The sequence below is a fragment of the Thalassophryne amazonica genome, chromosome 15, assembly GCF_902500255.1.
Source record: "Thalassophryne amazonica chromosome 15, fThaAma1.1, whole genome shotgun sequence".
Classification (NCBI taxonomy): Eukaryota; Metazoa; Chordata; class Actinopteri; order Batrachoidiformes; family Batrachoididae; genus Thalassophryne; species Thalassophryne amazonica.
In genome coordinates, this window is record NC_047117.1 from 80,839,718 (window position 1) to 80,865,258 (window position 25,541).

At 40.8% G+C, this 25,541-nt stretch overlaps 1 protein-coding gene across 1 annotated transcript in view; it reads right to left on the reverse strand.

Annotated features, from left to right (window-relative positions):
* Positions 1–431: 431 nt before the first annotated feature.
* The window catches only part of LOC117525510 (SH3 and PX domain-containing protein 2A-like), a 249,494-nt gene continuing 224,384 nt past the window's right edge, over positions 432–25,541 (reverse strand). Inside the window, 6 exon segments of the mRNA XM_034187367.1 lie at positions 432–3,457; positions 8,908–9,027; positions 12,335–12,384; positions 12,760–13,111; positions 13,113–13,173; positions 15,628–15,745. Coding sequence (XP_034043258.1) covers positions 1,439–3,457; positions 8,908–9,027; positions 12,335–12,384; positions 12,760–13,111; positions 13,113–13,173; positions 15,628–15,745 — 2,720 coding nt within the window. The 3' untranslated portion in view covers positions 432–1,438.

Consider the following 25,541-nt stretch of genomic DNA (forward strand, 5'->3'; position numbering starts at 1 on the left):
TCATGCAGCACTGTAAACTAGCTCATTGGGCCACCGCCTGGTGTTGTAGATATAAACATGTAAAAATGTAAAACTTGAATATAAGGCATTTTGTTTTGATTTGTTTCCACGAAAAAAATCATATTGAGAAGAACACTGTACTTGAGTGAAATGATGTGTTGCTTTAGCTCTACATCAATCCCAGCTGCATTGCTAACATTTTGTTAAACACACCCCAAAGAATGCAGACATCAATATTTCACTTTGACTCCCCTGCCCCCTTGTGCATCCCTGGGATTCAATTCTTTCCACACATTTCCAGTACTTTTTTACTGCACCTCCCAACAGAGGTATTATAGGTATAAAAAATAAATAGATACAAAATTCTGAAATGAAATAAAAGTACAGTAAACCTAAATTGTTGTAAACTTAATTCTTTTTCTTTCTTTCTTTCTTTTTGAGGTTAGCGACCCATATATTAGGTGGCTATATTCTAGAGAGTACAGCTACAAGCTGCTTCCACCTGCACTATGTTCAAGCTTCACAGGTTTATTTATTCATTAAAGGTGTTTTCAATGGGGCTCTTAAATGTTCATGCAAACTGTACCAATTTATCAAATAGTTTTGTCAGTGGCACTTCACAATTTACGAGTGATGGAGCCATAAGGTTTAAACTGTTCCAAATCAAGGCTGTCGGTGGAAAAACAGATGTCACAAGAAAGCAGAAATAATTCTCTAAGGAAGACTTGCACACAAAATGCTAGACCATGAATAATGAGAGAAAATTAACAAAATAATAATAACAAATATTAAAAAGCTGTTAATTTAAACTGTGACCACATGAATTCTGTAGTGAATTTGGTCACTTACATCAGATTTTTCTTTCTATATTCTGTTTGACCAATTAGGCCACAACAGATCACAACTTGTTGGAATACCATCACTCCTAAAGTGGTGCTCATAACTGTGTACAGGTGGTGTTCATGCGCTCATAGGCCTATGGCACTCTTTGAAGATTTGGTTGATTTTAACATTTTACCGTCCGCCACTGACGACCTTCACTCAGGTGATCAAATACAAAAGGCACTTATCGGCCATCGTAGTCAACAAAGGGTACGAATAAGCATAGCGATTACCCTGCTCCACGTCCGTATCTCTGGATGCAAACCTCTTTAAGAGGTTAATACTCCCATCTGTACCAGTTTATAGCTAACAGACATTGTCTTCTTCAGTTTTCCTTACTCAGGTGTGGCCAGCCCTATTCTTGTCTCTGTCATTACTGGGCAGAGTTTTACATTCCTCTCTGGATACATTTAGTAACCCAGCACCAAAAGCGTCTTTCCTTATCCAATTAAAACACCTTTTTACAGTCATTTTGTGAATGTACACTTTCAAGGACATATTGCTTATGGGAGATGGTGGGTAACCTTCCCTATGTGGGAAGGATTGGATATGGGCATTATTTTTTCCGCTCTAGGTAGTTGGAGGGGACCCAGCCCTTACGGGGAAGCAGGCTGTCCTGCACCTGGCAGTACCACCATCCATTGGGGTTTCTCTCCAAGACCTCTAGACAGGTGCCCTCAGTAAAGCCCATAGTCTCCTCATCTCCGCGATAGTCAGCAATGGACACATAAACATCCCTGCCAAGGTTGTTGTGGATCAACTGGCTCTTCTCGATGGGTTTCGGCCGAACTGTAGACACCGGGATTCCATTCCGCTGGCTAACTCTACTTATTGTATCCTGGACATTGCTTGTGCTGAAACCACCCCCTGAAGACCCCAGGCTGGAACGCTCAGCAGGCCTTGTCTGACTTTCTACGACCACATGTGGTCGCACAGTACTGAAGGAGGCATTTCGGCGAACACCAAGAGTGGCAGATCCAGAACGGTAGTGATCACTGCTGCCAAGGGACTCGTTTCGCCTCAGAGACCCCGTCATGTAGTGTGAGTCTTTAGGTGCCTGTGTTGTTGTCACAAACACAGACTGTGGTCTCACGGCTACCTGGCGGACTCCATTCCTCATCCGTACACCTCCATTAACTATTCCAGATGGTTTTGAAAATCCACCAGGAGGCTTGGAAGGAATTGGAGGAGTGTTCCTCCTGAAGCCTTGATGCTGTTGAGTCAGACCCTGAATATTGATGTTGTTGAGGTTCAAAACATGCTGCTCATTTTTCTCCAGGCTATTCGACTTACTCCCACCACTCCCATGTCCATCGGATTCCAACCCACCAGCATTACCCACTGGTCTGACAGGTTCCAAGTAGTAAGAGGGAGCCCAGCCATCTTCAGTGCCCCAGCGGATATACCACCAGCCACTTTCTTGTTTCTCCAGAACCTCAACCTCCACCCCAGCTGGGAAACTAATCTCAGAATCCTGGACTTTCTTATAGGCATCCATTGTGTGGTACAGGTTAGGGCCTTCCATATCTGAGTCACCACGGCTTCCTTTAGAATAAACTGAGGAGAGATCTGAGGTACTGTGTGAACACATGGAGTCTTCTGAAGAGATAACAGATCCTGTTTCAGAGTCATCCCCACGAGAAGGCTTGAGACTCTGTCGAAATTGTCCTGTAGGTCTTAACTGGCGTCTCAGTGAGGTGATGTCCATTCTTTCTGGATTCTGAGGTTCTGATTTGGTTAGGAGTGGTTTTGGTCTAACAGACGGCTTGGGCTTGGTAGAGGGGCTCTGGCCAATTCTCTGCTCAACATCCCGGTTAAAATTCTGGGGTTTCTTAGGTCCTCTGTGCAATTCATCAGATGAAGACAGTGGACTGTTTTCATGGGACCTAAGGCTGATATCCATGTGTCTGCCAAGGGTCTGGCTTCTCCGATTGAGCTCAGGGGTCATGGTCTTTATGGGTTTCCCAGCTAAAGGTGATGAGCCAGAAGGTTTGCGAGGGACTGTTGAGGAACGGTAACTCCTTGGGGAATTTGGCTCACTGGAACCTTTTGCTGAAGTTCCCTCCATACCACTGCTTGGCCTGAAACCGTCATTCTCATAGATGCACTCATCTTTAGTGACCTCTTCGACAGACCTGAAGGAGGTCCTTCGGTGACTGAAAACAGGGGACGCTTTGCAGACTGGAGGGGAGGCTTTGGAAGAAGGAGGTGAACTGCGGTACTTATCGCTCACCACAGTACTGATCTTCACATCCAGGGAACGCTCGTCCTTCAGAGAATCTGTTTCTGACTCACCTTCACATCCAACTGCAGGAACATCATATTCAGGTTCCTCATACACAGGCCTACTTGATGATTCAGGGGGTTTGCAGACAGAATTAGTAGAAGGTAGAATCTCCTCTGTATCTTGCTTCTTTACAGGTGGAGCTGGAGGTGGAACCTTGGGGCGGGTGAGGGTACTGCTTCGACGGCTGATGTTGGGCTTCTTGCGTTTGTCAATGTAGGAACAGGGGGCCCAGCCCTCCTTCTCGCCAATCTGTACATACCACCAGCCTCCAGGGTTCTTTTCTATCACCTGCATAGAAAAAAAGAAGTTTAAAGTTCAAAGCTCTTTCAGTTATTTTTATGAAACATAAAATGTTACAAAATGATGTAATGTACAACCATGAGTTGAGATGTAATGATTAAACTATCGCTCATCTGCATGTTTTTTTAAATCAATGTACATTATAAAATCTTGGGCTAATGATTGGGCTCCTGGGATTCTGACTAATATCCTGAAAATCTTTGAAAATTAAAAACATTTGTTACATCAACTCAAAATATTTGACATTGAATCATGTGCTATCAAGCCTACATCCCAGTCTGAGACATTTGTACTTCCATCCAACCACCACTAGGGGGTGGTGTAACCTTAGAGAAATGGATTATTTCCAATTACCCTAAAGTAGTTGTGGCTAATACGTTCCGAATGCAAGATGTCACATTAGTAGTTTAATATCAAATAAATACATTTGTTTTAAAAAGGGGGAAGAGGTCTTATTTTAAACTAAGTTTCTGATGACTACATTTTTGGGGGTTGTTGTGACCTCAATAAGGATGGAATGATTCATCATGAATTAGCCAAAAAAATAATATCAATGTGTGAAGATTCAAATTAGATGAAATGAAAAATAAACACACATACAAATACCCCAGAGACTGAGGTGAAGTTAATTTTAAGTTGGATATTCCAACCTCCTAAAGCTGAGGTCACCTCGGTATGCTGAATGCAACTTTAACGTTTGCTTTCACAAAAAGATGCACTGAATTCCAGTAATATAAGGCTGCGTGACAGACATTTTCAAGGAGTACAAATCTGAAATTCCAAGACGAGATGTAATACAAATGTATAACATGATATATACATAGAGATCCAATGAGTGGCTCAATGACTGCAACCCCCTCCCCCCACCCCCCTACGGTGGACTGGATGCCTGCATGGACTCTCGTCAATTGTTGTGTCGTGTTCTGTATTGTCAACCTTTTCGGTAAAATGGCGTAAGCAGAGGGTCACCCCTTTGAGTCTGGTCTGCTTGAGGTTTCTTCCTCAGTATCATCAGAGGGAGTTTTTCTTTACCACTGTCGCCTGTGTGCTTGCTCTAGCGGTTGGTAAGGTTAGACCTTACTTGTGTGAAGCACCTTGGGGCTGCTTTATTGTCATTTGGCGCTATATAAACTAAATAAATTTAAAATGAACCATATGTGATGCTTCTGAACCAATGAATGATGAGAAACATAAAAGTGTAGCATTTAGATTTATAATATTTTTATTAAAAAAATAATGCCCAAATCACTGTTAAGTATTTCAAGGTTATGAATCTTTATTTATATATTTATTCAAATTAGTAAAATGCTGGCCATCGTGGATATTACGGATGTTTGTCTTACTAATGTAATATTTAAAAAATAATGTTTCAACCATCAGTAATTTTAAAATAAAGTAACTGTAGTGTACATATATTTGTATTTCTTAAGTCAGTGGTGTGGCAACATTTTTATTAGTTATTTTGATGTGGGATTTGTTTTAAAAATCCCAGTTTTTCTGTTGCTTATTCAGTAAAAAATTAACTCAGAATTGTGACTCATATCGAGTTCAGTGTGCAGTTACATCACTAGAACTCACGATACTGTACAACTACAATGTACACTTAGAGGCCATATACCCCCTCTCTAGAACACCTTTTCTTATGTCTGATGTCATAAAGAGAGAAAGCTGAAGAAACATGTAATACAGAATGTAAACACAAAATTTTATCCCAATCCATGAGCCACTTTTGTGAGTTTTTTTGTCTTCAAAAACAAACAAGAGTGACCACATAACCTGTGCCGCCTTCTGTCTGTTTGCAAAGGCAGCACCAGCTACACTGTAACATTAATTACAGAGCAAAGCCCAAAGCTGTTGCTTTGTCCATAACTGAGATGATGTGCAGCAGGCGCATCAAAGTACCACGAACAAGAAATCAACGGATAATATGATGAAAATGTGTAAAAATGATCCTTGACCCACGAGAAGAAGGAAGCCCTACACAGGCCCTGAGGCCAATGCTTGGCCCTGAGGCCAAGGCCAATTTCCCCAGTCCAGGCTGGTACCCATGTACAGCTGAGAGGACTGGGGCAATGCAGATGAAAGGTCATGGACAGGCAGCCTGAAATACATGCCCGGATTCAAACGACGGGCTATAGGTATCATGCTTGGCATCGTCTCGGAGTTTAGGTCTTAGTTCTCAGCTTTATTTCCTCTGTGGTTTCTCAGTTATACTCTTCATATGTTTATACTTTATCATGTTAGTCTTAGTTTGGTTCTGTTTGTTGCTTGCCACTTTGTTTCTTTGTTACTTTTTTCTTAGTTTATCACTTGTTTATGTTGTTCTTCTTATTTGCGATATTATCTGTTACGCTTTAGCATCGGGTTTTGTTTTCTGTTATCATGTAGTCTCTGTTTGTGTGTAGTTTGTTTTCCCACCTGGTTATCTTTTATTTCTTCCTTCAGCCATGATTAGTTTTCATTCTAATTTTTTTATTCTGATGATTCACTTTTCAGTTCATATGTTCATGCTTTGTTATTTCTTGGTCATAGTTGTATTGTATTCTGTCCTCAGTTTTCTGATGTATCTCTGTTCTCAGTTTTTGCCTCATCTTATTTGATTGCCCCCTGCACCTGCTCATGTGTCTTTGTCTCTTTCATCACTCCACTCTGTGTTTTCCTTCCTCACTATCTTGCACTGTGCACACTCTTTGTCTTCCCCGGTCACACCCCCTTCCAGAAAGTTCCACACACCTGCACCTCATCTCATCCTAATTTGTCTGCTCCTTATTTAAGCCCTCACAGTTCCACAGCTCACTGTCGGATTGTTGACTTAGTTCACTTTCTCGCCTCTTGTTCACGTCCTGTTTGCGCTTCAACTTTTTTTGACCTTGCTTTGTACTCCAACCTCTGCCTCGCCATTACCCTGAACTCAGCCGGTTTCTTGACTCTGCCTTTGTTTTGCCTGCTTCATTCCTCAATGCCGTGTGAATGAACTCTGCTAGGTTTATGGACCACGTCTCAGCCTGCACCATGTCTGCTACCTCTGCCTGTATGTCTGACTTCCTGTGTACTGAACTCAATGCCTGTTTAACAGATAAAGCCTTATATTCTTCTAAACCTACCATGCCTGAGAGTCTGCATTGGTCTCCTACTGGTTCCTGTGTCGAGCCACCACTCGTCCTGACAATAGGTCACCATTTGACAGACATCTTCCTCTAAATTAGTTAACTCTAACTTGACCCGCGGCCTACCTCTCCACCAAAGACGACGGAAATGCATTCACATGTTTTGCAGATACAGTGATGATTCTAATAAAAAAAAACAACAACAAAACAGCGATCACATAACCTTTTTGTTGGATCCAACATGCAAATGAATCACACTCACACTCGGGGTCCTGTCCAAAGTGGCTACAGGGCCACACAAAGGATGTGGGAGGAAGCCGGATCACCCAGAGAGAACCCATACAAACACGCAAACTCCACACAGAAAGACCACAGGTGGGAATGAATCGAACCAATGACCTTTTTGGTGTTAGGCAACAGTGCTAACCACTAAGCCACGTGCTGCCAAATGAATCTCATTCCTGAATATTCTGTGACCGCCACTACTTTCTTCGAAGATAAGGCATAAACAAAGCAAGATCACATCTCGTATTGTCAACATTCTGTCAAAAAACACCTGGAAGGAAACCGTTATCCTCTCTGTGCGACTCTCAGCAGAGTGAATTCTGTCCACATCCTCACCTTTAAACACAAATCTCAAGATCGCGCTGGTGTTGCCTCAGCGTTCCCGTTTACATTCAGTGCCTATAAAAAGTATTCAACCCTCTTGGGCTTTTACACATTAATTTCTTTGTCATTTTGTGGGAAGAAATAGTGTTTCATATTTCTAAATTTATCCCCTTTAAACTCAAACTTAAAACAAATTTCTAGCCAAAATGGGTTGAATAATTAATGGCACCCTTTAGTATAACAAGTTATTTTTACAGCCAGTTTTGGTCAAACTTTGAGAATAAAGTCATAATATTCTGACTTTATTCTCAAAGTCTTAAAAAAAAACCAATGTGGCCCCAAAACACTGTTGTATGATACAATTTATAATGGTTGCAGATTGATTTAAAGTCAAGGTCATGTATGAAGGTCAAGATCATTCAGCTGTCATTTTTTGAGCTCACACATAATGGTCACAGAATATTAGCTGCATATCTGAGTGTACAATCCTATTGTTTAGCACAATGAAGGTCTTGTTTGCTTTAACTATGTACACTTGCCTTTCAGGTTAATAAAGTCATAATATTATGAGAATAAAGTCAATGTTATAAGAAAAAAACTCGTAATATTATGAGAATAAAGTCATAATATTACAAGAACAGACTTGTAATATTATGAGAATAAACTTTTAATTTTACGAGAACAATTTTATGAGAGAAAAACTCAAAATGAGATCTGTGGAGTTCTTTAAGTTGTACTTCAGTATAGGTTTTACAAATAAGGAAATATTTCATCTTTTGGCCCATCTGCATCACATTAACATCAGTATCACAACTTTGAAAACAATATGCAGGAACCACACGGGCGTCACCTGTAGTTCCAGCAATTAAAGTAGCTCCTGGAACTGGCAGTCTGCAGGGTTATCACTTCCTGTGTAAATACAACTTTATTTTCATAATATTATGACTTTATTCTCAGTGTCTAAAAAAAACTCAATATGGCTCTAAAATGCCGTCACAGGATCAGCACTTCAACTCCACTGAGATAATGTGTTCATTGATGATCCTGAGTGCTCCCATTCAAAAGTTACATTTTCATGCTATCGGATGGCGGCCATGAATTTCTGGGTCAAAATGATGTCAGAATCAGAATCCTCACGGTTGCCTTACCCAAAAAAATGCCTTCATTCATGATTCTAGATGTTCTGTTCCAAAAGTTAATTTTTGAAGATGGTGTTGGTGGCCATCTTCAATTTAGTCTTCTCGTAAATAATGCTGGACTTTTTGGGAGGGACCTGGGGGCGAATTTTTTTTATAAAAGGCCCACAGAAGTCAAATCAATCCTCAAAACAAACTAGCCAGAGAATAGTCATGGAATTGAGGTCCTTGACCCTACTACCGAGTTTTTTCCTTCTTGTACGTTCATCCACTTTCTGAGAACTACTTACTCAAGGCAGATTTACCATAAAGTATGTAACTCTGAAAGACAAACGTAAATAAAGTCCACAACATTTTCAGTCACTTGGAAATGTTCATGTATCCATCTCCTTACTTGTTGAAATAAAACTTTCTGTAAACATGCTTATTTACTTGTGTTACAGTAATAAAGGGTGCCATTACTGATGCAATCCATCATTTTGACAATTATTTTCATTTTCATTTATATTATGTTGTAGATATTTGTAAAAGCCCTGAGCCCGGACTGCCTCAGGTCGGCAGGGGCAGTATGGATGAGGCCTCTTACATCAGCCTTTTGTCCTCCACGGAAACTGATGCCATCAGAGATGGAGGACTGGAAATCCGCTATGGTGTAATACTCTGCTTCCACAGCAGGGGGCTCTGGTGGCTTGGGTAACTGGAATCCCTGTGCAGCAAAGGATGAAGAAGACAAACGTCATGTTTCCTTTCAATAAATTACAGAAGACATAAGAGATAAAAACCCATCAGGCATATCAAGATGATATTTATGGCTGTCTATGATGATAACAAAGAACAGCATGTGTAAGATTTAATTAGTGAATGAACAGTGTGATTTTAAACACTAAATGTCAGATAAAATCACCATGAAGTTGTGGGACTTCTATCGGTGCTCAGTAAGCTTTTGTAATGTGGGAGCCAGTCATTCGTCTTTTCTATTAATGTAGTTATTTTCACGCTTCTGCTTTGGTTTGAAAGTGTTTCTCAGCACATTTTGTGAGTAAAAACTGCAAGTGACAAACTTGTCCTGGAGATAATTATTGTGTTAAGACATTTTTCAATTAGCTGTTACACACACAGTATTGTCCGTTTATGGGCTTACTGCACAAAAAGTCATTATTATTGCAACAGACGTATGTAACAATTTAATAGATTTAAAATGCCACACTATTGTGTTTTCACTGAAGACCAAATCAATCATTCACATCCTAAATTACAACAAAAAAAAAATTTATATTGCATAAAACCAATGACTGGAAGCTAGGCATGTGGAGATTAACTGATACGAATCGGTATCTAGATTCCAATGTGCGCGATACGAGTGCATCGATTCATTCAATGTGCATCGATTCAATTGACGGGTTGAATCGCGATCGATCGCTCGCTGCCTGCTTGCATTTTTGTTCGATGCACATTGAATGCACCACGGACGGAAGCCAGAAAGCACATTTCTACCACAACAAACATGATAACATCAGTAGCCTTCTTGCGTAACGATTTCCTTATCGGTCTTTCAGTTCGGGACACTGGAGTTGCCGTTGTTTTTGAGGGTGTTTATTGGAAAATGATCATTTCTCTACTTTGATTGCAGACTGCCGTGGGTCTCCTCGAAGTTCGAAGCAGAGCTTTGACCCATTGTTCGTTGGTTCTTTGCTTCACTTCCAGCGGCAGGTCAGCAATGTCTTCATTAACCCCTCTCAAAGCCATTTCAAATTGTTAATTGTGAGTCACCTTTGTGTGGATTAGAGTCACAAACTATGACTCTTGTTGCGGGCAAGAAACGAGAATCATCCTCCATTCCACACTGGAGTTTTACAAGATGGTTGTCGATGGCGTGAGCACCAGCCGGTGAGTCAACTGAGGCTGTCCTCCAGGTAAAAGAAATAATAATAATAATATCCTCTGTTTTGTGGGACTAAGTGCACAGCTCCAAAGAGCCACGCAGATCTTAGTCTGAATTAATAACTTCAGAGCAAATCTGCATTTTAAGTCTCCACTTGTTTATGAATTACACCCTGACATGCAGCACAGCCAGCTGAAGAGCTCAGCTCAGTCTATGGAGTTATATTTGTGCTATTAATATCTGCTTTTGACAAAAGCCATAGATTTTGTTTATTTCTATTTGTCCAGAGATCAAGGATCCAGTGACCAATTTCATATTTATTTCCGTTAAGACTCAATAAAATGCTGACATACAGTAGAAAACCTGTAAAGCCTACTTTTAGTACACAGAAAATTCACAAGCGGTACCGATAAGGGAATCGATAATGGCATCGATATTGATAAAATCTTATCAATACCCATCATTAATCGTATTGCACCAAATCGTATCACATTGTGAGGAATTGAATCGCCATCAAATCAGGAACAGGGGTGAATCTTATCGCATCTTATCATCATGTATCGGTATATGTATCATATCACTGGTAGTGTATCGAGGTGCGTATCGAATCGTCAGTGATGAGATTCTCATGCCTACTGGAAGCAGTTATTTGTTTTTGAGCCATCTACATTCTAACTAAAGAAGCTAGCATCGAGCCACTGAAGTGGCTAGCACAAGCTCACTCGTTAGCCACTGCTTCTCAGATAAATTATTATTTGAAGGGAGACTTTTTGTTCTGTCCAGTTTTCACTCATAATTGACTGCAAACTACTCTGCCTAATCTAGCTAATGCTAACAAGCCTTGACCTGAGTTCAGGTGATTAACTAATATATTTGCTGACTTGGGTGCAGGTATTAAGAACTATGACCAACATGTAGCATCAATAAGTCTAACACTATCACTATGGTATGACATTCCTATTTATATCAATCAATCAGTTCAATCAATTTTATTTATATAGCGCTAAATCACAACAAACAGTTGCCCCAAGGCGCTTTATATTGTAAGGCAAGGCCATACAATATAAATAGTATATACTGATAGATATAATGATATCTACTAATTAGTGTTCTATAACAGCTGAGTGGATCATTTGATTGGTGCTTTGTATGTCACGTGACATGGATTATTCGTTCCATTTAGTGTGCAATTTGGGTCCATACGTTTTGTACCATTGCACTCCGCAAACCCCGAAATACATGAAGTCAGTGCACGGCATCAGAATTATTTTTGGACTCCTATTTAACCCTATTCAGGACTTTTGAGTTCCATTGGACCTCATGGCAATTGCTTTCTCCATATTGTGCTCACTAAAGTCCTGACTAGGGTAAAAGTTTGTGTTGTATTGTTGATGTCAAAGCAGTAGTGATGCACCAAAAGTCCCTTTTCTGTTGTTTATGAATTAATATTATATCAAATGTCAAGGATCTATTTAAGCCATTATATAAAACAAATAATTAATGTTTTTACATTCTTTCAATGGAACGAATATTTCATTTGGTGAAAGATGGAATGTTCCATCTCATGAAATATTCGTACCATTGAACTCAAACATTCATTATTTGTATACCAATTCAATAATACGAAAACTGGCGTACAGATGGTCTGTTATAACAATTAACCACACAGAAAGCCATATTATCTGATATTTGTATGAAACGCTCAACCGGGAGCTGCTATCTGTTCACGGCCTGTAGGTGTAGGTGTGACGCCTGAATGGTAGCTGTCACTCAAATCAAACATGCCCCTAAATATACAGAACTTTTTGGCTTCAAACAGCATAAACTGATGAGTTATATATATTAAAAAAAAGTGTTTGTTTTTGTTGTAAAGATGGACATTTTAACATGAGGTGACTCACTTATGGAGGCAGCCTCAAGTGGCCATCCAAGGAACTGCATTCGCTTGGTTACAGGCAGTACTAACGTAAATAAGTGGCGAAAACTGTGCAGTACTTCTGCTTGATAGATCAAGAGTATGGCCTTGAACCTTAATAGCATTCTTAAGTATTCATAGATATACAGGAATGCTTACATATTTAGCAATGTCCTTTTCCTAGAAATGTTAAAATTTCAGGGAAGTATATCTTACCAAGTTGGGTTCTCTTCTTGGGGGAGGTTTCTGTCTAAGATTTGGAGACCCTGATGAAGATAAAAACATGTATTTCGAATGTTACGTATAGTCACATTACATCCACAAGTGACACACCGCAAGCGAACACACACACACACACCAAAAAAAACAAAACAAAAAAAAAAAACATAGTTTTTTAGTATACAAGTAAAAAAAAAAAAAGAAAAAAAATTCCACATTAAACGTGTTTGGAGATTAGTGATATTGCATGTTAATACATTTAAACAAACACATCATCACCAATGCAGCTTACCTATGGAATCAAATCCTAAACAAAAGGAAAGTGACAAAACGTTTGCACCCAGTCAGCTGTGAGGTATTTATTACTTTATCCACTGGTACAAAATAACCATTTACTATCCCGGAACAACACAAGCACTCACCGATTTCTACTCTATGTGGGGCTACTCGAGCCACAGCCGGGGATCCGTGCTCAGCTCTGCCTTTACTTTCACTTAAGACAGCACTGGCTCCAAGAAGTGCAGGACACGGGCTGTTGGAGCCGTAACCTGAACCGGAGCTCAGCCTCCTGCCCGTCTCGGCGTTGACTTCGGCGTTATACGGCATGGGCAGACTGATCTCACTCTTGGAGATATGGCGCTCAGGTGCAGTGCTGGCTTCGGCATCGGTCTGGATGTCTTTCTCACTGACTGACTTCTTCTGGAGCAGGTTGCTGATCTCCATGATGTTGCCAATGATCTCCACGGGGCCGGTTAGTGTCTTCTTGCGGGGGGGAGAAGTCTTCCTTCACCTTCTTCAAGTAGGATGCCGGGGCCCAGCCCTCTTTACCCAAGTATCTGGGTGTATAACACAGATTTGTTAAAATTGGGTAATCTTAAGTCTGTAGTTAGTCTTGTTTGCAAAGTATTACTGCACTCATAGACAAGACCTAAGTTTTGATGCAACTGAAAGGATGATTCTTTGATTGATTTATGGATTGATATGAAACACAAATCTTTCAATTATGACCTGATTTTTATTGGAATCTATTCTATACTAGAATAGATTTCAATAGACCTGGGTAGACTTCAGACAAAGGGATCCACAACAATTATTTTAACATTTCAAATCAATAGTTTTTAGTAGCTGGGGGTATCTGACACAGTGCCAAAACCTTTTTTTTTTCTATAGGCACTGTTAGGCCACTCCAAAAGGGCTGAAATGGGATTTTATATGCAAAGATTTTCATTGACCTTGAATGTTCAAGGCTCCCATGGCCTCCCAGAAGGGTAAAAATCAATAAATACGTAAATAAATAAACAAATGACAATCGTCATCCACTGATTTTCTCAAATTGACATTCAGGTGTCAATGAATTTTTTTTTCTTTATTTTGTACAGACATTTCTTGGGTAACGGTAAGTTGAATAGCCATATTGTTTCTTATGTTAAATTACAACATATGCAACAAATAAGTCTATGTTGAAAAACTCTATTCTAAATTTGAAAACACGGGCTTCCAAAAGCGTGTGGGCAATTTGAGAAAGTTTGTTGCTCCACATTCTAATGCTGATTCCGGTAATTTAATAAACACTAAGTGCGATTTCAGTTATTTTTGTCTAAATCTGGCCTGTTTTTTTTTTTATTCAGGAGATGTGATGTCATTCCTGCTTCATGGCCACAAAGAAGTTAAAAAAACCCACATGCTTGGGCTTCTCTGTAAATAAAAAGTGAGGTTGCACTGGTGGATTATATGGATCTCGTTGGACAATGGGCTCAAATTGTTTGTTTTGCTTTGCAGCGAGGGCCGAGGGGGCCAACGGGTTAGTCTGAACAAACGCTTCGTGTAAACATATAATTCATAGATGACGGCGTGTTACACGTAAGCGCCCTTTGCAACAGGGATCTGTTTGTGCACATATCACTGTGTGTGTGCATGTGTGTGCACACGAGAAGCCACGAAGCAGCATGTGATGGCAATCAGCTGTGCCTCTGAACTCCACACTTAAGCCCCCAAGAGATGGAACCAAACAAACAGGCAGGAAGGACACGCTTGCAGAGTAAACAACATGCATGTGTGCAAACCTTCAAACACAGGCACGTATCCAATATCCTAGTGAGCACACATTGAGGATGTGCACAGAATGGCATGCCTTAATGGTTTATCCCTCAAAGTCATTATGCAAATGAGAGTGGCAGGAAATTGATGCCGTGATAGCCACGGTGTCGCCAATCAGCAGGCGCGCTGTTCTGTGGGATCCTGCACGACAAAAATCAGCAACACCTGATCCAAGCAAATTACACGTGTCCACTGTGTTTTATAGCAAACTATTTCAGTTGAGCCCCTTTCATACCAGGCCTGCGTAGAGTTGCACTGTACTGCATATCTATTATGCAGGAATGGCTGCATATGTTGTGTGCAGGGGGGAAGCTTTGGGGAGCCTCTTCTTCTTCTTCTTTGGTTTTGAAGCTTCACATTCAGAAAAGCCCAGCAGAGTCCAGCAGGATGAATAAAATCTAGCAATGCAGGTATGTACTGATTAAAAAAAAAAACCTAAAGGGATTTTTCCCCAGACTGGCGTAGGGTACAGTGCAAATGCGGAGGCGCCAAAGTAGCGCAGTGTTGCGCAGAGCACTGGACACAGCGCTGTACGGCAAATGTCCGCAAAAATTTAAGCATGTTTAGTTTCCATTTCGCGGACCCCTTTGGATCCATCAGCGTATTGTCACGTAGGGCTGTATAAGCTCGGCATAGTCAGTACACCGCATTACACAACTCTACGGTGGCCTGGTGTGAAAGGGGCAAACTGGTTTAGTAGGATAGTGATGATGTGTATATAAACATATTTAACTCAGATTTTTAATTTAGAAAAAAGCATTTCCTTTGAGGGACAGTGAGTTACTAATGCACCCAGACAGAGTGAGTTGGACGTGCGATGCGTAGGAACCAAACAGGCTGTCTGCTTCCTGATTCCACTGATCACCTGGACTGCAACAACAACACGGGTATAACACTGCTCTGTGCCAGTATAGGTACTTGCAAGGATTGTTCTTAACAGGATTCAATATCAGCTACTTGCCACTCAGCAGCAACAACAACAGCCTGGCTATACATCCAAGACATCAACCATCGACAAGCATCTTCGCTCTGTGAGTGCACATCCAGCACACAGGTAAATAACAGCAGCGCTGCATTTGCAAATTCTTTGATTTAGTCGACCAAACTGCTCTCTAGGACATCCTGAGAATTCCGTCATACCAATAAGTTTTTATTTTTAAACATGACACCACAGAGGTGGCATCAGCGCTCACCTGATGTACCACCAACCCTCCAGGTTCTTCTGGATTACCTCCACGGTGACCCCCTTCTCAAAGCTGACTTCATCCTTGCCTTGGCTGGTGTACGGCTGGAGCGTCACATATTTCTCCTCTAGAAATGGAAAAAGAATAATGGAAAGAGAGCGAGGCATTGAGAGTTGAGCGTGGGATAAGCACCGAACCCAAAGGGCGTCAGGGCCCGAATAGGACTTATTTCTACTTTTATTTTTGCTCTTATTTTCTACGCTGCAATCAGGATGTGCAGTCTGAAGAATTAAGTTACTTAAAAGCTCCACCAGACATCCAGAACAAAACATCACGTAGAAGAAAGTGATGAAGGCTCAACTGTACAGAAACAAAGAAAGGTGGGTTGGATGCAGCTGAATGTGATTTTGGGTGGGAACAATACTGTCAAACCCAATGGGAGGCTCGGGGTAATCTCTGAGGTGAGTGACTCACTGCATGTGCGTTAACAAATGATGATTTTGTTTTTCAAGATGTTCATGCAGCTGAAGTCTCAAACGTTCAAGCGGGACACGTGGCGTGTGCAGGAGATGTTTGCCTGCTTCTGTTTCTGAAGGCTGCACCGAGGGAACTGCACTGCTTGTGGACTTCATACTTGCAGATAGACTGGGAATAACAAATGTGTGCATTTGTGCGTCAGTTGATGTATTCATCTTAATTGCTGTGTTTACACAAAGATCCCAGAGAAGAAGAATAGACAGACTCAGAAATGAATCACGTCTATTTGTGTGCCTTGGTCCCGGCGTCCACACTGCAGGGACTGAACGGCGAGTTGAGCAAGACGACTATATAAATCTGATTAGTCCTGCTGTAAAGGATGAACCCGCGCCTCGTATCGGACTACTGAGCGCGGGACGCCGCCCTGGCCGAGCGCACGATGAGGTCACCTCATTGTCGGCAGCCAACAAACCGTCCCAAAGAGTTCAAGACATGCTGACCTGGTTTGTATTCAAAGTTGAGGGATTCAGTGAGGAGGTGAGCAGTAATTTAATCTTAGTCCAGGGCGTGTCCTTATTTTATTGTGTCGATCTCGGGATCGTGTCCTCGAAAGACAATCGGCGTCAGCAAACAGGCTGCTTTCCTCCATTAGCAAATTGAATCTCGGAGAACATAAATCCAACGTGATCAGTCGTTGTTTCTGTCCTGTGCCGGCTTTACTAAATCAAACGGTATCTCAGACGTCTGCACAGAGTTGTAAAACCTGGCTCAGCGCTTGTTTTACTGAAAGTGCAGCCATGCATTATCATGGAAGGACAGCGGTGCCACCGTTCACCAAGAAAATTAAAAAACGTGGTCTGGAAATAGAAAAGGGAAGAAGACTGACATCTCAACCATGCATTTTTGATTTTTTTTTTTTTTATATGCATGAGCTCAAAGTGACCATTTTAATAGTTTTCTTGTGGTTATCTTAACTTTCAAGCCTTCATTCCCTGTTGCAAACAGATAGTATAGAACACCTGCACGTTTAGTATTCAACCCAAGTCTGACCAACCAAAGAGTGGAGGCGGATCAAGGCAGACAGTCGGAGGCTCGATCGCGAATGGAAAAAGTTGGAACTAATGCAAAAAACTAACACAAGCCTCATCAACAGCTGATTTTCTGTGGTGGAAAAAGAGCTACTGGTCCAGGAGCTGTTAGTTTGTTTGTTTGCAGTGTGTAGTTTACAGCCAGCTGAAATGCCTCAGAGCACTTTCTATAAAGTGCACTACAATTTTTTTTTTTTTTTTTTTTTTTGACTGTAGAAATCACAGCAGTCTTTCAACTAATAAATAGTGCAGATCAATGTTTGAGAGTTTCACTGAAAGAGTGAGAGCGTGCTGAATATTTTATGTAAGCAAAAGCAACAGAGACAGAAATGTGAAAAGAAAAGAAAGAACACATTGCATGTGGTGCACAGACTATTTAGTCAATGTGCACTGATATCAGGAACAGGATATCGGGCATCGTTACTTTTTAAATAGCTTTTAAAATGTGCAAGCAATTCTTCTATTAGGGCTAAGAGGTAGTTTAAAAAATAATCCAACTAATTATAATCTTCGCCATTAATTATTCTAAATTTGTTGTGCTGCCTTGTTTCTGCTCTGTTCCCCCTCCCTTCCTGTTTCTCCAGGTGCCGCTTCACGAAGCTGATTCCACTTACCTGCCAGCAATCACCAGCATCTGTATTTATACCGCGGTCCTGCCTCTCTACAATCACCAGAAACTCGGCTTGACCTGCTTGGTACATGGCCTCCGTGTTTTTCTCTGTGACACTATTCTTGTATGATATTCTCTGTGATCAGTCGTGAATTTTTGACCTCTCGTTTCTTGTGCCTTCAACATTCCAACCACCTATCAGCTCCGTGGCACCCGCCTGGTTCTGGTGCTGGTTCACCCACCCGCCTGGTTCAATAATTCACACCCATCAAGCATTCTAGTCAAGTCAGTGTCTCTCCGCCCTGATGTCTCCTTCCTGGACTTTGTGCATATTTATCGTTTGCTGTTACGCAATAAATTATTTGTCTTTTTCCATACTCCCTGCATTTTGGTCCTAACTATGTTCTTTAGTCTAATCGTAACAAATAGAATTTTTTATGTGAGAAGCAATCTGTTACAACTAGACCTGGGCGTGTCAGGCAGGAAGTCACCATATGAATGACATATTAAAGTTTAATTAATTAATTAATCAATTAATTAAAATTATTAAAACATATTTAAACTGACCATCCCTGATTCTCAAGACCAGGCACCTAAGTGGCTCTACTCTGCTCTATTCTACTCTTTTTTTTTTCTTTTTTTTTATATTTAGCTATACCTTAGTATACACTAGTAGAGTTCTACTTTAGAATTGGAATGTATTATAGAAGACATACCTTACTGAATTTTCATATAGTTAATTTTCAAAATAAAACACCCTGCTTAGGCCATAATCATGTTTTAACCCACCATACCTTCACATCCACTGCAAATAAAACTGTGAAAAATGGAGAATGCTGCATAATATAGAAACCTGATGTACACATTTAATCCCATGCATATCACATAATTCAAAACCAAAGAATTTTTGAAGAAAAACAAAATGTGTGGGTATCGCTTCGTGATAACAGCAGTTCTCTAAATCGTTCTTTGATGCTGCCTGAAATGTCAAAGCGTGTTGAGTGCGAACATTGTGGGAATGGACCGGACAAGATACGACTTTGCCATTTCTTCTGCTGTGATGTACAACATGGCTTGAAGATAATTTATCAAAGATAAAGGGCCAAAATATTCCAGTCACATCGTATCTGTGAGGCATGCAAGATCTCATGGTATAAAGTTCATGAACTGTAGAAGAAGTCATCTATCACATGTAATAGAAAAGTAATATGCCAGAAACCATACGTTGCTCAACTTCAAGCGTTCCTGCTTACTGTTACTAGTTTTTCAAATATGCATCAAACGGTTCAAATCTTAGGTCAAGCATTTGGCTTTTCCTGCTTTTCCAGAGAACCAATGCTGGTTTTACATCAACCAAAGACAGAACTTGTTGCTGGAGGTACTCTCTGGCCCACATGCATGAAGTCCTTTCATTTTGGACCATATGAAATCCAGGTGATACCGACTGTCAGGGTGATTTATTTTATATACACAGTACATCTGTCTCTGTTTTCAGATCACATGTGATGGAACTGAAAACTCAAAGGGTTAACTCTTTCAAACACTGTAGTTCATATATATCCAACAGTTGGTATTTTAATTTTTCCTGGTCTGTCATGAACTCACCAATGCTAAACCAGACAGCCATGGAACAAAGAACGGTTTCTTAAACCACCTTCACACAGTTTGTATTCTTACTCTAATATTCAGTTAGCATGTGTAACTTTGGCGGACAAACATTGATACCACAAGTAGGGGTGCTGTAAAATTTAGTACATCTGAATATATAACTGCATCAGTCTCAAAATACTCAGAATCGAATTTACAAGGAATATGAACTGGTGTAATTGGTGTATAAAAAAAATACTTCCAGAAGAAGTAATTGGTGCGTAAACAACAATAAAAATTAAAGGAAAAAATACTTCTGTAAGAAGTGAAGGAGTCAAATAGACAAAATGGGCTAAACTATGTTCACTGTCAAATAAATATAACATAGTGGAATGGGGCTGTGCAAAGGCATGCAGAGGTACAGTACCTTTCAGTGCAGGGATGATCCATCAGGGATGATCACAAAAAGTTGTGAATAAGCTACAATAATCACATTTGCTTCCAATTTGTAATGCACAAACACAACCATATCCATTTGGGGGATTAAAGCCATACACACCTCAAAGGCGACCACAGAATATGGAATGATTGTGGAAGGAGCGTACAAACGAGCTTCCACCAACGATAAAATCCCACATGGTTGAAAAGAGGCTTTCTTTAAAAAGTCCCTATGAATGTTTGTGCTACAGGGTGATGCTGCAATTTAAGATCATAGTCACCAAAAGCGTTTCATGGCCTCATTCTCTGGTGGCGACAGTTAGCCGGGTGACTCATCCTAGCTCTGTAGAGACTGAGGTCTGTGTGATTAAATCCAGTCCAAAGATTGGACTGCTGCCCCACTTTCACACTTTCCAGCCGCTCATTGAGTCCAAGTCTTTACAGTTTTGGGAGACTTATCCATTTAGGTAACACTCCTGCAGACTTGGCCAGGCACTGTTTGCCTGACCTCCTACAGTATCTGTCACACGTGAAAGATATATTGCAGTGATAATCCTTTCAAAGCCCACTGCTTTTAATAGGTCAACAGTTTGAATTCCTCGAACGGCCCACATTTGTTTTAAACTTTGTGCAGCGTAGTGCAAGTTACTGAATACTTGTCCAGGCTAAAAGCACATACAGTCCCAATGGACTCAACATTGTATTTGATGTGGTCTGACAGATCACTAATGTTTGCCCTGTCGCCTGCTGGTCTACTCAAGCCTCTCAATCCAGTCTTTAATATGACAATGGAAAACGGAGCATTTTCAGATGTTTAAAGGAGGTTGCAAAGTTCCGGGAACAACTTCCACAAACGTAGTAAAACTATGAAGGGGTGGAACGATACATCACTTATCATGACAAACATATCGTGAGATCTGTATCATATCTTTTTTATATGAGTATTATGATACCATGAAAAGTTAACTACTTCATGGAATAATGCACTCTTTTAGAAGAATCATAAGTTATTTATAAAGTACAGTAAAACTTGCATATAATGCATTCAGGTGGACTGACGAATTTTGTCCATTATATTCAAAGTCCGCTATATGTATAAAATGGAGAAAATCCTGTATAAAACAGAGAAAATCCTCTCTATGTATAAAACGGACAAATTCTGTTATATGTATAAAACGGACAAATTCCATTATCAACCCGTCTCACGGCATGTTGTGATTCAGGAGTATGAAATACACATTAATCTATTGGTTCATGATATTGTGAAGAAAACTCCCTTATTTTCGTCACGGCAGCACAAATTCATTCTAATTCATTCTGTGATGGCTGCATGAAATTAAAAGTGAAGCAGGGGGTGGTTATGGTTAGGGTTAGGGGAAGGAGTAGGGTTTGGTTATGGTTAAGGTTAGGGTTGGGTGTAGGAGTAGGGTTATTAATAGTGAGTTAAAAAAAAAAAGTCACAAAAATTTGACTCATTTCATGACGGGAGCACGAAAAAAAATGTGACACTGGGCTGTCCATTACACGTATGAAACGGACAAATTCCGATACACGTATGAAACGGACAAAAGCCGATACACGTATGTAACAGATTAGTTACAGCCAGGAGGCGCCAAACGATCTACAGGGCATCCCCAGCTCCAATTAGGCTTACGTATTTCCTTGATTTAAAAGCCTGACCTTGAATCGGGACCTGCCTCATTTAATGACCGGATCAACTCCATATTATAACAGGCATTTGTAATAAAATGCATAAAGGACAGACACTGTTCCCCACTACTCAGTGGACACACACAAGTTCTCATTCAAAGTGACCACACCCCTAATTATGCACAGCTTGAAATGTCTTTAACTCAGAAGTTAGAAAACATTCACCCCCGTGCAGCTGTCATGGAGACAGAAACTATCTACAGAGACCAAAACTGTTTTGTTTTTTTTGACCAGGCTGGAAACATGTTTATTTTTGCTCTAAAGTTGAACACTTTAACATGGGCTCCGTTGAGAATCTACTCATTTTTGGAACCAGCCTCAAGTGGCCACTCAAGGAACTGCAACTTCTTCTTCTTCCAGGTATGCCTCATTTAGGACCATTGAAGCTTACCACTTGAGGTTAACATCAGCTGTGACATTTTGATCATGTGGCGCGCTTCCTTGGGTATGATCCAGCACACTGGTGCCTCAGTGTGGAGGATCTCAGTGGCTCGAGAAGGTCACGGGGACACCCACGTTTCACCTGACTGTGGCAGATGGATGGTTACTTTTGAGAAGTGGGGATGGACCAGTGGTTGCCATGCTTTCCAGGACTCAAAGTGGTTATGTAGTTTGATGTGCCTGGCGATGTGTGGCCTGATACACACCCAACACACAGATCTGACAAATGCAAACATTAAAAATGAGCAAACTCCTGTTTTGCTGCTGCTTTTTTTTCTCTCCAAGTATTACAAGCAGAATGCAAAAGTCATTAAAGTGTAACAGAATTTAAAACATGGGGAGGCTTACTTTAATTAAGCAGCAGCAGCTCTGTTACACTGTTGTTTATATTCACAGCGCTCGGCGGCCGTCAAGGTTGTTGCTTTTGTGCTGCGAGAGTCGAATAGCTTTAATTATCCAAATCTGTTGAACGTAGCTCAATTATTTAGTTGCTCCCTGTGAGTTGAAGAGCGTCCAAGGTTGATGGAGCGATGTTTTACATTTTACAGTCAAAGTTGACTCATGGCCACCCAATATGCTGCTCCCAGTAGTACATACTGGAGGCCCAGTTGTTGTTGGCTGAAAAGTAAGGATGTAAATGAGGTTGTTTACCATGTGGAGATGAAGTTTGTAAGACTGTGGAAGAATGAGGCCAGCTAAGTGGATCTGAGGTTCTACTATTTGTTTTTAGTAGAAGGTGTGTACTGGGTAAGGGAGTCAGACTATATTCTCACTAAACCAAAGCTTCACGCTGTACGCCCCCTATGACAAGACTATGTGAACTGTCAAAAAGAAACAGCAATGCTTGTTAGGTTGAACAAAAAGAAGCTGTATTTGTAATTTGGGGCTTGTCCGGAACTTTCAGTTGGTGCAAGACAACAAAAAATAATTGCAATTCAGCATAAATCACTTTCTTCATAATATACCATAGTTTGAAAGTGGTATTGTCCAAAAAAACTGCGACATGGATCACACAGTTTGACCCACCTTAAATCTGAATATAATGGGCAAAGAAGCACTGGAATATTTTGGTTGCCAAAAACAAGGACGACAAAAAAAAAAACATGCAACTGCACTTTCTTGCCAGATTTTAAAACCATGCTCACACATAGATTTGGTTAATTTATTTAATTATTCATTATGAGCACATGTACAGGTGGAAGCTCAACTCTTGCTAATGACACACATGGTTAGTGGCACTCCAACACCCATCTATTTATGAAATCAATAAAAAAACAGAACCTCCTAAACACTCATTTACTTCCAACGGCAGTAAAGCAGTGATCCTGCATGAATCATACTCTACGAGGTCTGTTAGAAAAGTATCCGACCTTATAATTTTTTTTAAAAACCATATGGATTTGAATCACGTGTGATTACATCAGCCAAGCTTGAACCCTCGTGGGCATGCGAGAGTTTTTTTCACGCCTGTCGGTGACGTCATTCGCCTGTGAGCACGCCTTGTGGAAGGAGTGGTCCAGCCCCCTCGACGGAATTCCTTTGTCTGAGAAGTTGCTGAGAGACTGGCGCTGTGCTTGATCAAAATTTTTTCAAAAACTGTGAGGCACATCCGAGTGGACACCATTCAAGAAATTCAGCTGGTTTTCTGTGAAAATTTTAACGGCTGATGAGAGATTTTGGATTGTTTCTATCGCTGTAAGGACTTCCCACGGAGCGGGACATCGCGCAGCACTCCGAGGCGACATCGTCATCCTGTTTTAAGCTGAAAACCTCCAAATTTAAGCCTCTGTAGACCCAGGACGTCGTGAGAGAACAGAGAACTTTCAGAAGAGGTCGGAATCAGCAGTTTATCCGGAAATTCCACTGTTAAAGGAGATTTTTTTAATGAAAGACGTGCGGACGGATTGGCGCATCGGCTCGCAGCTGGCGTGGCATGCCCGCCACAGGAAAAACACCTCCGTTGGAAGCCTTAAGGACAAGTTGGAACATGCCCTGCTGTTAAACAATTTCTCAGATACTCACTCAACTGAAAGCCACCAAAAGCCGCCTGGATTTTACAAATGGTTATCAATACGGAGGTGTTTTTCCTGTGGCGGGCGCGCTGCACACGCGCCAATCCGTCCGCATGTCTTTCATTAAAAAAATCTCCTTTAGCAGTGGAATGTCCGGATAAACTGCTGATTCCGACCTCTTCTGAAAGTTCTCTGTTCTCTCACGACATCCTGGGTCAACAGAGGCTTAAATTTGGAGGTTTTCAGCTTGAAACAGGATGACGACGTCGCCTCGGAGCGCTGCGCGACGTCCCGCTCTGTGGGAAGTCCTTACAGAGATAGAAACAATCCAAAATCTCTCATCAGCCGTTAAAATTTTCACAGAAAACCAGCTGAATTTCTTGAATGGTATCCACTCGGATGTGCCTCACAGTTTCTGAAAAAATTTTGATCAAGCACAGCGCCAGTCTCTCAGCAACTTCTCAGACAATGAAAATCCGACGAGGGGGCTGGACCACTCCTCCCACAAGGCGTGCTCACAGGCGAATGACATCACTGACATGCGTGAAAAAACTCACGCATGCGCACGAGGGTTCAAGCTTGGCTGATGTAATCACACGTGATTCAAATCCATATAGTTTTTTAAAAAATAAAACTGGTGGTTTCTTTTCTAATAGACCTCATATGTATATATATATGTGAGATACAGTGGTCCCTCGCTATAATGTGGTTCACCTTTCACGGCCTTGCAGTTTTGCAGATTTTTTTAGTCCAATTTTGCATGCTTTTTTTTTTTTTTACAGCGCATTGTGTTCTGTGTCCTCATCAAGCAGGCCAGTCGCGGCACCGTTCTGCGTGTCTGTTTATAAGAATCTTCTCGCCCAGAAGAAAAAAGAGTGCCAACAACTACTCATAACTGTGTTCTTCACTCGGAAAATGACACCTGCACCGAGGTGTCAATCAGTGGAAAAAGACGCGACAGCGGAGCGGCGCCAGGACGAAGAGGCGCAATCAGAGGAACTGTGAAATACTGGTCAGTCACTATTAATAATTTCTTATGTGTCCAACATTGTAGGTTGATCATTAAAATTAAATTTGTTAGTTCTAAAAGCCATCATAATTATTTATAGGAAAACGTTTTATTTTTATTTCTCAAATAAATGTTTGGGCCTGAAAACAGGTTGGTCTTATTTTTCTACTAAGGTTTGAACTTTGAGAGTGTTTACACACGAGAGAAAAGTGAGAAAATGTTAATGCCTGTTTGAGAAAAGTGTATAAAGTGTGTAGTGAGGGGTTTTACAGCCTTAAAAAGTTTATAATAATTGTAAAAAATAACGCTTTCTACTTCGCGGATTTCACCTATTGCGGGTTATTTTTAAACGAGGGACCACTGTAATAAGTTTTGCTTTAGTTGTGACTGTACTGTTTCTAGTATTGGAATCCTTATCCATTTATTTTCATCACTATAAAACACATTTTGCATATACGTCAGCGACTGATGTTTGGAGTCGTGCGGATGACGATGACTTACCCGACATTCGTGCCAACAAGGCATTTATGAAGTGACCGGAAAATGGTGAA